This window comes from Alosa pseudoharengus, unplaced genomic scaffold (genome assembly GCF_046254945.1).
Source record: "Alosa pseudoharengus isolate Yale_2024_CS ecotype anadromous, Long Island Sound unplaced genomic scaffold, YU_APseudo_1.1 YU_APseudo_1.1_scf_23, whole genome shotgun sequence".
In the NCBI taxonomy this organism is placed as follows: Eukaryota; Metazoa; Chordata; class Actinopteri; order Clupeiformes; family Clupeidae; genus Alosa; species Alosa pseudoharengus.
The window spans coordinates 21,391,666-21,406,884 of record NW_027468685.1 but is presented as its reverse complement, the minus strand read 5'-3'; the positions used below and the strand labels follow the sequence as shown (position 1 = coordinate 21,406,884).

Below are 15,219 nucleotides of genomic sequence, written 5' to 3'. Positions count from 1 at the left end.
AATTATGTGTGAAATATGGTTCAGGTATAATTGGAAATCAGCTTAGACGTGCTGTTTTCATCCTGTTACTTGCATCAGTTTTGTATGGGAGAAGGAAAGAGAAAGTGTTAGCTTTTTCACCAGAGTGAGTTTGAGCTAGTCTGCAGCAATGAGAACGACATGGGCGGACGTAGCAGATGGAGACACCCAGTGTGACTCTTCGGCTGTAGTTTTATTATTGGTAGGCCTACTTCGTAGATGAATCACAGAGGTGACAGTTCGCTCCCTTTACTACATATGATGTAAATGGGATGGGATGGCCATCAGAAATTCCAGAGAGGAACACATTACTGTTTGTGACTATTACATGATGTCTGTTATATCAGTCTTGGGAAAAGTGGAATAGGCCTAGAGGCATGGATTCTCTGGTGGGTGGCACTTACACCTGGTCACCACCATATGTGCCTTATGCAGTTTTCTCTGTGTGTGGTCATTCTCCTGCACAGAAGAAAAATAAGTGGGCCAGTAGAATTAATAAGATTCATTTCAGGATAGGTCTGCAACGTTAGGATGATACGGGACAGTGGTAGCCACATGTTCTCTTAAAGGTTGTATCAGCGATAGCGGGGATAAGTCACTCTGTTGATGCTCAAACAAAACTGATCGCTACTCCCTCCCGTGCAATTAAAACTCTCCTAAACACGCATCTCGTCGGCTATTGGTTGAAACACTTTATTTTGCTTTTGAGTGGGTTGCCAACCCTTGTTGGTAGCAATATTTTTGGTGTACTGATCTCGGAGCCTAGGGTGCCTACAGAGACACGTTTTTTGACGGCCTGCTTATGGGACAGACAGCTAGCGGATCGTTAGGAAAGATTAGATGAATGTGATCATTTATGTTTTGGCTGTTTTGGGCCTGAAATCGCTGATACAACCTTTAAGGCATTAAGAATAGATATGCATATGCACTGCATTAGAAGTGATACATTTTTTACACTACATATAACAGACAAGACAGGTCTTCCAATTTGGTAGATTTTATTTGTTGTAAAACATTTCCATTAATGACAGCAGTATCTACAATATCAATGTTTAACACAATTCCAAATTTGTTTGTTTGTGAATCAAGTCTATATGTAGTCAATCTGTTTATTGACTCATTCAATTGCTGACTGGAAAAAATGAAAATATGAAAGATGAAAAAAAGTGGATCACCCTAGAATCAAGAATTGCCCACTTCCCATCACCAGTTCAAATGGTGAAACAAATATATAAAAAAACACATTGTACAAAGCAACAGCAACTGCACACCAACACACCACAATTTAAGGAACAACAATGCTTACTATTATATTCAAATCAATACTCTTTACACCAATAAAACAGATTTGACTGACACTAGAATTTATTTTGTTTGTACAGCAGATTTGAGAAAAGGATGAGTTATTGCTAAAAACTGGATGAAAGTAAATAGACATAAAATCTTAACATTATACCTAGATCATGGATATAAACATTTTAGGATGTTGCATATAGAGAGAAATCTGTTTGTTGATTTGCATATCCTTCTTCATTGCTCCTCACTCTTCACATTCAGCAGTTACCACACTCAAGCCCTAGAGAGAAATGACAAAAGGATATCAGATAAATAAATGTGATTACCACAAAAATGATGGACCACATCTCATAACTGATTACACTAAGGATACACAAACACACAAGTCTTGTAAACAGAAGAGCAACATAAAAGCATAAGAACATAAGAGAATTGTCTAAACTAGTAGTATGAACCATACCGTGCACCGTTGGAGTGATCAGATTCTGAATCGGACTCTGTGAGACATTTAAAGCACATATGAAACAAAACCATGAATCACAACACAAACTAAAACACACATACTTTACAACTGCAACCTTTAAAGCTTGTATGTTCTTTTCTAATTCATTTTGATGATAATAAAGAAAAAGCCTTTCTTCAAATAAATGCAGTATTACTGTATTGCAAAGATACAAACATGTAAACAACAAGAGATTGATGACCAATATTTTATCAAAATATCAAATAAAAGTTATTCTCAGAAGTTTTAATATCTCAAGTTGTCAAAGTTACTTGTATCAGTTTTATTGCTGTAGGAGGTACTCACGCTCTGCCTTCTTGTAGCCTGAAAGATACAAGAGAATGTTAAATCATGCCACTGCTGATCAAGAAATTATGGGAGTATATTTGTAAACTAGAAAAGCATTTCCTGAAGGAAATATAGTGCATGAAAATGCAAAAAATATGATGTAAAATATCATACAGAGTAAAAACAAACTATATTGGTTGCTAAGTAGATGAGGTTTAATATAGTTAGAATGACTGAACAGTTAAATAGGTGGATAGTTTAAATGGTTAAATTATTTAGGTAGATAGTTGACGATAACTGACAGTTGGAATGGCTCTAATGTTTGCAAATATGTTAACAAAGATAACTAGAAAAGCATTTCCTGAAGGAAATACAGTGCATGAAAATGCAAAAAATATGATGTAAAATATCATACAGAGTAAAAACAAACTATACTGGTTGCTAAGTAGATGAGGTTTAATATAGTTGGAATGACTGAACAGTTAAATAGGTGGATAGTTTAAATGGTTAAATTATTTAGGTAGATAGTTGACGATAACTGATAGTTGGAATGGCTCTAATGTTTGCTAGCAGTTATGCTAACTATGTTATCAAAGATAATAATGTTAACCAAGTTACTATGCTAACTAGCATGCTAACAATGTTAAAATGCTAATTATGCTAACCATGTGACTTGGCTAACTTAGCTAATAATTTTTAGTAGTTATGCTAACTATGCTAACTAGCATGTTAGCATGCTAACTATGCTAACCATGTTACTTAACTAACTTAGCTAATCATTTTTAACAGTTTTGCTAAAATGCTAACTAGCATGCTAAATATGCTAACCATGTTACTTAGCTAACTTAGCTAATCATTTTTAGTAGTTTTGCTAAAAATGCTAACTAGCATGCTAACATGCTAGAATGCTAACTATGTTAACCATGTTACTTAGCTAACTTAGCAAGTTACTATGCTAACTAGCATGCTAACAATGTTAAAATGCTAATTATGCTAACCATGTGACTTGGCTAACTTAGCTAATAATTTTTAGTAGTTATGCTAACTATGCTAACTAGCATGTTAGCATGCTAACTATGCTAACCATGTTACTTAACTAACTTAGCTAATCATTTTTAACAGTTTTGCTAAAATGCTAACTAGCATGCTAAATATGCTAACCATGTTACTTAGCTAACTTAGCTAATCATTTTTAGTAGTTTTGCTAAAAATGCTAACTAGCATGCTAACATGCTAGAATGCTAACTATGTTAACCATGTTACTTAGCTAACTTAGCTAATCATTTTTAACAGTTTTGTTAAAAATGCTAACTAGCATGCTAACATGCTAGCATGCTAACTATGCTAACCATGTTACTTAGCTAACTTAGCTAATCATTTTTAGTAGTTTTGCTAAAAATGTTAACTAGCATGCTAACATGCTAGCATGCTAACTATGTTAACCATGTTACTTAGCTAACTTAGCTAATCATTTTTAACAGTTTTGCTAAAAATGCTAACTAGCATGCTAACATGCTAACTATGTTAACCATGCTAACTAGCTACAGTGGGTAAGAGTCATAGTTGATGACAAGTAACAGTTACAGTGGCTGAACAGTTAAAAAGTTCAGTAGTTTAAAGGGTTAAATTGTTTAACAGTGAAATATTGTAGTGAGGACTTTTATTTTTAAACAGTTTTTGGCAGAGGAAGCAGTTGAACAGGATGTGTAGTCTTAATAGGGCCAGTTTGTATGCTTAAAGCCTGAGACTGGCAGTTGATGCAGCTGGCCCGAACACCTGCCATAGGATTCTAATTGCTTAACGGCCGTATTGTGATGTCATAATCATAATGTTAAGTCAATGGGGAAATTTTGATAGTTTTTAATTAATAGTTACAAGTATAAAAGTTACAAAGATGAAAAATACATAGCCCACATGTCCTAAGTAAGACCTACGTAACATAGTTTGAATGAAGTTTCTACGTTAAACGGTTGAAGCTGCATTAACTGCGTTAGAAGAAGAAGAAGAAGAAGAAAATGCCTAGGAAGAACAGTACAGTGCATTTTCATGCACTGTAATAAAATAGTTAGAAAATAGAAAACAGTTTAACTTCAAAAACACTGCAAGTACACAAAAGAGATTACTCTCACCTTTCTTCTTCATCATAACAATGGCGACAATCACACCAATCACGACAGCAGCAGCAGCAACACAGCCAATGATAATGCCAAGGATATTGCCTACAGGAAAAAGGCTTATGTAAATCACCTCTGCAACAGCACAGCACTAAATGCACACATATGACCCTGTACATCCTACAATAAGCCTGGGAATGAATAGCTCACAGGCCTATAAAATGCAACTACTGAATAATCAATCATTCCCTCTCTCTGTACAGAACAATACTGTGTCCAGTATGAAGACCTTGAAGGAGAACAGCACTGACTTGACAGAATTACAAGATGCATCACAGGGCCTACAAATCTGAATAAATACTGAATAAATCATACTCTGTAAAACTTGTGAATGTGTTCTGACAGAGGCAGATCAATGTTATCATGAATTATGTTCCTCCTTATCATGAAAATATTTCCCCAAGTTCTGTTCTATAAACTAGGGTTGCAACTGAAAGTTGCATTTGAATGATCCTATGTTTCTAGCATAGGTAAGGTAAGGTATGGTAAATGTATATACAGTATATAGCGTATTTTCCAGCACAGAGGCTACTCAAAAACTTCATTTAGACACAAAGACCACATCAATAATAAGTCCATGGGCAATGGTGATGAAAACGACAGAAACAATTGAATAGAGAACACGAGAGAGTATCAGGTTGGTAAAGGATATCCTTACGGCTGGGATTTGACTGTAGGCACGAGGCTAGAAGCCAGGTTTGGTTCATCATAAGACATTTCAGGTTACAGAAATTACCTTTATACCAAATTCACTAACACCAAAACAACATGTAGCAGGGCAATGTTCCATCAGTAACTGCTGACTTTTGTGGTGTTGGTTCTTACCATCTTCCACAATTAGGGTCTTAAAAGTAGGAGGTCCGCTCTTGTGGGCCACCTCACAGGTGTACTGCCCCTTCTTCATCTCAGGTGACACGGTAAGCACAGCTCTCTTCTGGAAGGTTCCATCCTCATTGGGCAGTGTCTCCCCAACATCCACATCCTGCATCTCCTCTCCATCTCTCTTCAAGGTGATCATCACTCCGTCAGGGTAGAAGCCTGTAGCATGGCACACCACCCCAGAGCCCTTTTGGAGGAGAGTGACTTCTGGGTGGACTGGAAGGACAAGGTAGTAATAAGAGATGTTAGAAAAAATGAAAAAGAATAGAAACAATACAGCAGTAAAAATACAAATGGTGGCGATGCAAGACAAAGAAGAAGATGGTGATATGTTTGTCAACATGGAATAACTATTTGAAAATAAAGTACATATGTGTACATAAATAAAGTAAACATATTTGATTTGAATTTAAAAAGCTGACATCTCTTGGGGGGGGGGGGATGAGTAATGTGTTTCAACTAATGCTGTCAAACGATTACAATTTTTAATCACGATTAATCGCTGAATTCCTATAGTTAATCACGAATAATCACATATTTTATCATATGATTAAAATTCTATTATTTTGCATTTCTGAACTTTCCAGGAGTCCATATTAACAATAAAACAATTATTGTGTATCTTGATTGGGATTCAAATGAAAGGAAAGCAAGTTACTTTATTAATTGAACTTTAAGACGTAGGTCTATTTGATTATTTCAAATCAAATTTCAAAAAAATGTGCAGCGGACCTGAGGCAACACAATATATTCTTCAGCAATATAGCTGATATAAACTGAAATAAATGCTACCACAGAAGTGCATGCACAAAATGTAGGCCTACACATATTATAAAGGGCACAACAAACAGAAAATATTATATTCATTATCTTTGAGTTCAGTTGAAACTTTTCAACATGAGTGCGTTGCCATTTTATAGGCCTACAGTCTATGGTGCACTGTCACTTGCCACACACATCAATGCCGAAGTTTTTAACAGGCAAACACTGGATGAACAATTGATTTTATGGAGCAGAGTCGACCAAATATAACTGAATCGTGATTTACACGGAGGCAAAGTGTGATGCTGGTGTGCGGAGTTGTATTGAAAAGAATGGCATCTAATGTAAATGAATGTCGAAAGCAGAGTGCATCGCAAATAGTAACAGCCAAAGAGGAATGTTGATAACAGAACAAGTGACGGTGAAAAAATCTTTGGGGGCACACAACTAATGCGTCAGCCTAGGCTACTACTCTTTGGCCGGCTCGTAAGCCCAACCAAGTGTGTGCAGCATGCCTTTACATAGCCTACTAACGGCGCATTATCATAAAGATACATTTAATCTGCATCATGCCCCATTTTAGCGGAAAACATGTTAACGTTATATCATTGATTCCAATGGGAAAGACAGCTAGTAATCACACATTGACGTTACATCTAGTTATTAATTCACAGGACATTCAATCATTTTACTAACACGGCAGTTATGAAGAATTATGTTTATGTAACTTACTCATGTCGAAACTATGTACATAACCAACCTAATTCGTTTGCAACGAATGTATTGTACAAATTTTGCATGTAGCTACACTTACCATAATATCCCATGCAAAACGGTTAGCTTGCTAGCTAGCTAACTGTGGAACTTCAGTATAACATAGCCAATTATCTCACCTAGTTGTAGGAAATAGGCTGCGTTCATATTACAAGTGATAGAATGAATGTGTGACTTATGTTTAGTTAATGTTATGACATGTAAAGTTAAGCTTGCTGAACTTAATTATAGTCAGCCACGAGCAGTTTGACTGTGCCTATTGATACATTCGTGACACTCCTGTTACTAAACTGGAAAGAGCAAAACATAGGAACATGGTCACATTAATCCCATAAACACACAGATAACTGTTACACCAACCTTATTTTGTGCCTTTTATTCACGTTTGTTTCAAGATTTAGTAAGTATACTATAAGCCCTTTTCACTCCCCACTTTGATGCAGCATAGGTTTCCATTATATCAGTCATCTTTCCCCTAAAAGGGGGGCGTGTACGTGCAGCACATACAACGTTCCATTCCATTCGTCAGTGCGTATTGTTTTAGTTTCCGGTCTAGCTAGATCCGGTGTGGTGTTGTAGTTGTTCTAACGTTAGTAGTTGTAGCAACAGCATGTGAAAAAACTACAAAGTTTGTTACACCAAAAAGAACGTTAATCTCGCGATAAAAAAATTGACGCCGTTAAAATAGGTTTACGTTAACGCCGTTAATAACGCGTTTAACTGACAGCATTAGTTTCAACATAATGATTGGAGTCCTGCCCACTGGACACCTACTGCAGTTGTCAGTGTTGTGTGCTGCTGTACCTTTCCTCTCCAGAGTGCTGCTCCCATACTGCACATACTTCTTCAGCCACTCAATGCAGGTATGCAGGTAGAAGTTCTTTTCACCCTCAACCAAATATCTGTCATTGTCCCACTTCTGCTTTGTGATGGTACTCTGTGGTGTTGTGGCAATGTACCGCTGGTTCTCCAGATCCAGAGTGACAAAGTCCTCTCCATCATAACCATACTGACTAAATCCATTTACAGCTTGACTCTTATCATCCCACATACAGCCGTGCATACTCTGGAAAGTGTGCACACCTAAGTTTGGGATAGGAAACTATTTAGAACTATAAAATGTAATTTTTGAGGAAATTACCAGTGCATGAAAAAGCAAAATATACATTAACATAAAATGCAAAACAAACTTTTATGTGGAAACAGTTGTGGGCAGAGGAAACAGTTGCGGGAGTCATAGTTGATGATGACAACTGACAGTTGAAATGGCTGAACAGTTAAATAGTTGAATAGTTTAAATTGTTAAATTATTTAATAGGGAATTATTGTAGTGAGGACTTTTATTTTGAAACAGTTGTGGACAGAGGAAACAGTTGGAGGGAGTCATAGTTGATGACAACTGACAGTTACAATGGCTGAACGGTTAAATAGTTGGATAGTTTAAATTGTTAAATTATTTAATAGTGAATTATTGTAATGAGGACTTTTATTTTTAAAGAGTTTTAGGCAGAGAAAACATTTGGCAGAGTCATAGTTGATGACAACTGACAGTTGGCTGAACAGTTCAATAGTTGAGTAGTTCAAATAGCTAAATAATTTAGTAGTGAATTAATAGATGTGCATAGGTAGATAGTTTAATGCAGTGGTTCTCAACCTTTTTTCAGTGATGTACCCCCTGTGAAATATTTTTTCAGCCAAGTACCCCCTAACCAGCGCAAAGCATTTTTAGTTGAGAAAAAAATACTTAAAACAGAGCACTGTGCCATCAGTGTCTAATTTATTAAACTTTGGAACTGATAAACACATACAAAATTTAAACATTTGGGAAAAAACTATTTTGAACATTTTAAATTTTAATAATCCATGACTAAATGTATTGCAAATGATTCAAACTAATGTAGTGAAAACAGTGACCATATAACCAAAACTATAAAATGGACCATTTAAAACTCCATAAATATGCAAAACACTCATTTGTAGTGTTCTCTCTTGAACTATAAAAAGATATAACTAAATAGCCTACTGAAATATAAAATTAATTTTATGAACTTATATTTTCCTGAAATATTTATTAAATAATTGTATTTTTGCATGGATTCTACTTTTTAAATATATGTATATTTTAAAATCTCACGTACCCCCTGGAGTGCCTTCATGTACCCCCATCTGAGAACCACTGGTTTAATGGATGTTGATAGACAGATAGTTTAATGGATGAAGTGAGGAAAAAGAAGTGAAAGAAAGTGTGGAAGAGAAAAGTGAGCTATCCAGTTCAATGGAGAGAGACACAGAGAAGAGGTTCCATTGAAGTTGCTGCAGTCAGTGAGAGCACAGACTGTGCAGTTGATTGCATTCTATGTCGTTAATTGGCTCTGTGAGGGGGGCCTAGTTGAGCAGCTGTCAGTTGATACAGGTGCAAATCAATTTGATTAGCCCATTGTGATGTCATAGTGCCAATGCAAAGTCTATGGGGAAATAAGCTTGATTTATGTTAATATCTCAAAAAGTATAGTTTACAAAAACGAAAAATACATTCCTTAAGTGTCCTTTTCAAGACCTACATTACAAAGTTTAAACGTAGAGTTTCTACGTTAAACGGTTGAAGCTGAATTAGACGCACACAGAAATTTGGTAGGAAGAATAAGAAGAAGACGACTTCGGATAACAGAACAGTACATTTTCATGCACTGTAATAACTAGAAAATGTAATTCCAGGGAATTACGAGTGCATGAAAATGCAAAAAATATGATGTGAAATATCATACAGAGTAAAAACAAATAATGCAGATATAGTTATAATAATGTTTCTAGGGTATGGTTGTTATGCCAAATTAAGTGGTTGCTATGCTGGTTTCTAGGGTAATCCTGTTGGTTGCTATGGTGGTTGCTAGGTTGACATTGTGGTGGTTGCTAGGTTAAATCATATGGTTGCTAGGGTGATGCTAGGGTAGTTATGGTGGTTGCTATGCTGGTTGCTAGGGTAATCATGTTGGTTGCTATGTTGGTTGCTAGGTTGACATCTTAAAAGTGGTTGCTAGGCTGTTGCTAGGGTATTTAACATGGTTGCTATGCTGTTGCTAGGGTACTTGAGGTGGTTGCTAGGCTGTTGCCAGGTAACATGGTTGCTAGGCTGTTGCTAGGGTATTTGAGGTGGTTGCTAGGCTGTTGCTATGGTAGTTATGGTGGTTGCTAGCCTGTTGCTAGGGTATGACATGGTTGCAAGGCTGTTGCTAGGGTACTTGAGGGTGGTTGCTAGGGTAGTTATGGTGGTTGCTATGCTGGTTATGGTGGTTGCTAGGCTGTTGCTAGGGTAGTTATGGTGATTGCTATGCTGGTTGCTAGGTTGTTATGTTGGTTGCTAGGTTGTCATCATAAAAGTGGTTGCTAGGGTATTTAACATGGTTACTATGCTGTTGCTAGTGTACTTGAGGTGGTTGCTAGGCTGTTGCTAGGTTAGTTGTGGTGGTTGCTATGCTGGTTGCTAGGTTAAACTCATTGGTTGCTATGTTGGTTGCTAGGTTGTAAGTGTGGAAGTGGTCAGCCACCGATATATCGTGCATCCCTAGTTATTGTTAAATCAAAATATAGGGCTCCTTAAACGCCGGGGTTGTGTGGACAAAAGGCCAAACCAATAAAATAAAACAGTTCTCAAACTGCTGAAGACACTGGAAGACAGATCAGGGAATCTGGCCTTATCTGCAGTGATAATGTACTACGCTCCAGTGTGTTACTGTGTAGTCCATCTTAATTTACTTTTTTTTCTGTATTGTGAACGCCTGGGCTTCCTACTACCCTTATAACCCCTATCATCACATTAATTACCATCATTACTTTGGATTATCTGTCTAACACAGGGGTGTCAAACTCATATTCGGCACTACTAAGCAGGATCTGTTGGAATGAGACCTTGTGGGGGCCATCATGGTCATTATCATTTTCTGGATGGGTGTCAGAGTGTTGTTTGATGATATACTCTCTTAATATACCAACTTCTGAGCAAACAAGTACAAATAATGTACTGCTATTATACACTGCTCTTTCTCTCTCGAAATACCCACTCCATGTCAGTTTTTGTCAGCCTCTTACTTCCTGAGAATGGTTATAGTGATCAATTTATCATATCATAGAGATATTGCTTATTACACATTGTCAAAGACAACTGGATTGAATATCTAAAAGATCTGGGGGGCCATATGAAATCTGCTGGTGGGCCCTGACTGACTGTTGGGCTCAGTGTCGTCCCTCAGCCCAGTGTGATGCTGTGCAGGGCAGGTGAGGAGCCCCTAGTTACAGCTGGGCCTTCAGGGGCCTCACATGCTGAGGCTCCATCTCTCCCTCTGCTGTTAATCTGATTAGTAATCTACTGGTGGGGTTCTCTGCTCTACGTTCTGTATGTCTCGAAGCAGAGGGAAATGAGGGGAGGGCTTTTATCAACCACATTTTAGCACCAATTTACCATTCATTGTTATTGATGATACTTATGTGTATGTTTCTGTATAGAAGTGATGGCATCATGATCTATCTATGTGTGTATAGGAGTGCAAGTTGTCATTACCTTGAGTTTGGTTAAAACGCTCCATAGCAACTCTGACATTTGTCTTGAAATGTTGAGCATGAGCTTTTAGGGCGTTTGATTGTTGCTCCTCATAATCCTTCCCTAGGGCCCCAGCCATCCAACTCTGCTTGATCACAAATCTGTTGGTCTTGCTGTCAAAGTAGGCCATTTCCTCATTATCAAGTTCATTTAAGGCCACAAACTCAGGAAACTCACTCAGCCCAGTTGTACTGGTAAAATAGGCTTTCCAGCTGTGAGTCGCTGCGACAAAAAAAAAAAAATCATTAGTACATACTTTTAAATTGTGCATACATTGTAGTCTGACAGTTAAATGTTATAAATTAAGGTAATTGATATTCTCTTGATATATTGTGATCATCAACAACATCTAACTTATAACCATGACAATGATCATTTTTTAACATAAAGCGACTCCTAATGGAAACCAGGGGAAGCTAAATTCCTCAGAATTAAACAAATTAAGATGTGAACAAACATACATTATTACAACTAGAGATGCACCGATTAATCGGCTGGTGACCGGAATTGGCCGATTTTCACGTGATGGGCCATGACCGGCGAGGTCGGTCAGTCTGAGGCATGCTGATTTTATGCCGGTCAAATGCACTCGCGGGTCGCACTTGAAACAACATCACCCATCTGAGTTTGCAAAGTTTGAAGGAGCTAGCAAAGGCCAGCACTCAGGGCTGGATGTACAAAAAAAGCGCTAATACCTAGTTTTTTTATGCGCAGAAAGCGAATGCTGTGCTGTGGAATTAACTAAACTGTCACTTCATTAGGCTACGTAAGCAAGCGCTCATCACCGCCCTTCCCTGCCGCTAATTGCGTGCCCACAGCTGAACTACAAGCGCAGCTGATCGGAGTTAACCGATTGCGACATTAAAAAGAATCAAAGTTTAGCGATCATAGGCTGATCATAAGATGTCAACAAGCAGCGACATACAGAGTAGGCCTAGTAGTTGTTGCAAAGTAGTTGTTGATGATCACAATATATCAAGAGAATATCATGTACCTTACTGTACCTACTCCACTTCAAAATACTCAAACTATTTACTGCACGTAGACTATGCCTTAATACTACAATGACTATGCCTTAATACATGAAAATTGTTTTTGTATTTTTAGTTGGATATTGGATGTGAGAAGAAAAAAATGGGTGTTCCATAACACAGTGCATTTAGTAGTGTGTGAAATGAATGTCCCACACTGGGAAGCATTATAGTTTGACACTGCAGCTGGTTAGACTAGAAGAAGAAACTGTCACCTGTTCCATTTTTTTAACAGCCATTCCATTATTGAGAAGTTCATTAAATGTCTATGTTCTATTAAAGAAAAGATGGAAAATAACTCTTTCGGCTAAAATCGGTATTGGCAGGTCAAACTCTATGAAAAATCGGAAATCAGTATCGGCCCAGAAAATTGCAATCGGTACATCTGTAATTACAACTACTAATAGCTAAGCTCAATCAGTATAACGTTCTTGCAAAGGCTGATGGTAATCTCTTCAACAAGGAAGTTGTGGCAGCAAGGTTCTCAAGAGACCCCCATATTGGTCTACATTCTACAGTACATTCAGTTTTTAAGCTTCTGTTTTATGTGTATCCTGACTCAATTACAAAAAGGATGCAAAGTCAGAACAAGCTAGTTCAACATGAGAAACTATTGCAAAATAATGTAAGTCTATTGTAACTTACTAATTTTCAATAACATTTCACTGTAATTCTGTTAAACAGTCTGCTGGCAGAATAGTGTGAATTTTGTCTTTGACCTGAAGTTAACCTGGAGTTGATTAAATGGTGATTGACAAGACATTGGTCATTTGTAATGCTATTTTACAACTGCTGAAATATTGTGGCTTAATAGAAACATTTAATAGACCATGCTTCATAGGCCAGATCTATGTATGTAAAAAATAGGTCAATATCAATGAATGTTTTTTTTCCTCTATATTTTACTTTCATTTCAAATATCTGATTTTCTAGTCTAAGATTTATTGTTATATCGTTATCGTTATTGTTTTTCAGTGAACAATGATTAAAATGAGAAGGAATGAGGAGAAGTTTTCCATGACCTTGATGCTCTTGTCTCCTGTTACTAGGCAGAGCAAGTCACAACAAGAAATCATAATAAATGAATGTTATGTTGAGCAAATTACAATTTCCTCACATACAGTAAACATCGAAATCGATGCCTTCATCCTACATAAATGCTAAATTCACTTTGACTTCAAATGTCAAAACTAAAGACCTCATAACGCACATTTGAAACAATTTGAAAGGTTTGTGGTAAATGGATAGTAATTTTCAATATACAGTTTATGCCTTAAATATGCTTTACCATAAACACAGTATTTAATACATTAGGGTAGATGGATCATATCATATAATTTAAACACAAAGTTTGAAACACAGCATGTCACTTTAGCAGCCCACCTGTACTAACAAAATATCAAACAAATAGCAACAATGTGGAAGATTTATTCACACTTTACAAATAGACCACAAAACTACCAATAGCCAAAAGGTACATTTTGAAAACCCAATAACTAGCAACGGTGCTTGTCCATGGAATTAGAAAAACAATACAAAACCAGAGACACCCAAATTCAAAACAATGCATTCATAAGATCTACCTCATGTCATGTAACAAGGAAAAACTGATTTGTCTGCAAGTCTCCAATCGTTTAGTCTGGAAAGTACGTAGCAAAGATGGTGATGTATGAAGTCTTCGAGAAATAGGTTAACATTAACTTACATGGAAATAGCATCATTTGGTTACATGATAAACCTTCCTAAGGAGAGATGGACACAACAGACTATAGAAGCACTGTGATCCTTATAATGCATATGAGATATCTCAACAAATTGAGTTTTCTATTGCAACCAACAGGTCTAGCTCAAAACTCCTCTGATTAACATAATTTGCTCCCAAACGAAAGTTTAAACAACTATAAATAGACCCCAGGTTGTTTTAACTTGACACACATAGATCTTATGCATGATCCAAAAAACGAATAATGACAGAGGCCTATGTTCAACTCCTGTCCTGTCTGCATATGACTGCGCCTCAGCAAATAGCCAATGGCAATTTAGGACAGAAGACGCATCAGTTACTGTGAGGTAGAAGCTGCCTCCCATAGTTGCTTTATGAACTTCAAGGCAATGTACGCAACAACCAAACATTGTGCACTAATTAACCACTGATGTCACACTAACTGCCGTTCAGTTGCACTTAAATGTGAGATCCACAATACAAAGGTACACTTTTAGTCAAATTCAGTATAGTTCAAGTGCATGTTATCAGAAAGATTTAAATGTAACAGATCACTGGAACATCAGATGCACTGCATAATTAGGGACTGCTGGTGCAGTAGAGAAACACATTAGATGAGGTTTTGAGTATAAAGGAAAACATATTTAATATTGTAAAATGCTAAAATAAATATTAGGCTATTTTCAAAAGGAAAATATTTCAAAACGACCTCAGAATTCTCACTAGTTTCTCAGAATTTCGACTTTGACTAGCCTAATTCTGACCTGACGTGGTTATATTATTGATATAATTTTAAGTGATTATTTGGTCTTAACATCTCAGAGACTAGCCTCCCACTAGACTAGGGAGAGTCCACGTACCACATTTTAAGAACCACTGCACTAATGCATTCAAGTCAACAGCACTGGACTGACTACAGTAGTCAATTTATGCTGCTTTCAAGTGATCACATCTAAACATTACGGAAAAACTAACCTCCAGATACTTGATGGACGTAATCTACGCCGAGGAGAAGCACCAGTAGGCATACGGTTAACTTCATTGTTGTAGGCTGACTAATTCAGATGACAGCTGTCTTATTCTATTATTACATCCACGGCGATATCGCTTGTTGAAAATCTGTAACGCCACTATGCTACCTTCCAGTGTAGCACAGAGCCAGTAATGACAGTGTGTGT

General features: G+C 37.0%; 3 protein-coding genes across 3 annotated transcripts in view; 2 read left to right on the top strand and 1 right to left on the bottom strand.

The window, feature by feature from the left end:
* The window catches only part of LOC143140875 (uncharacterized), a 95,408-nt gene extending 90,851 nt beyond the window's left edge, over positions 1 to 4,557 (top strand). Inside the window, exon 2 of the transcript XR_012990698.1 lies at positions 4,482 to 4,557. The gene's annotated coding sequence lies outside the window, so the exon portion shown is untranslated. The remainder of the gene's footprint in view (positions 1 to 4,481) is intronic.
* Positions 1 to 15,219, top strand: part of psmb8a (proteasome 20S subunit beta 8A) — a 339,256-nt gene that overhangs the window by 197,868 nt on the left and 126,169 nt on the right. The gene's annotated exons all lie outside the window — the stretch shown is intronic.
* LOC143140876 (major histocompatibility complex class I-related protein 1-like) lies at positions 1,000 to 15,206 on the bottom strand. The gene is made up of 8 exons (XM_076302005.1): positions 15,017 to 15,206; positions 11,249 to 11,509; positions 7,498 to 7,776; positions 5,104 to 5,373; positions 4,234 to 4,323; positions 2,123 to 2,140; positions 1,775 to 1,811; positions 1,000 to 1,594 (listed from the first exon to the last, which is right to left on the bottom strand). Exons 1-8 carry the CDS (start codon positions 15,081 to 15,083, stop codon positions 1,588 to 1,590), a joined length of 1,029 nt encoding a protein of 342 aa, XP_076158120.1. The 5' UTR covers positions 15,084 to 15,206; the 3' UTR covers positions 1,000 to 1,587.

Bases quoted from the DNA above. Each gene is read 5' to 3' on its own strand.
- LOC143140876 (XM_076302005.1), bottom strand. From the start codon at position 15,083: ATGAAGTTAACCGTATGCCTACTGGTGCTTCTCCTCGGCGTAGATTAC. The intron at 11,510-15,016 runs GTTAGTTTTTCC...TTTTTGTCGCAG, and splicing joins CGTCCATCAAGTATCTGGAG to CGACTCACAGCTGGAAAGCC. The intron at 7,777-11,248 runs GTAATGACAACT...TCCCAAACTTAG, and splicing joins GCGTTTTAACCAAACTCAAG to GTGTGCACACTTTCCAGAGT.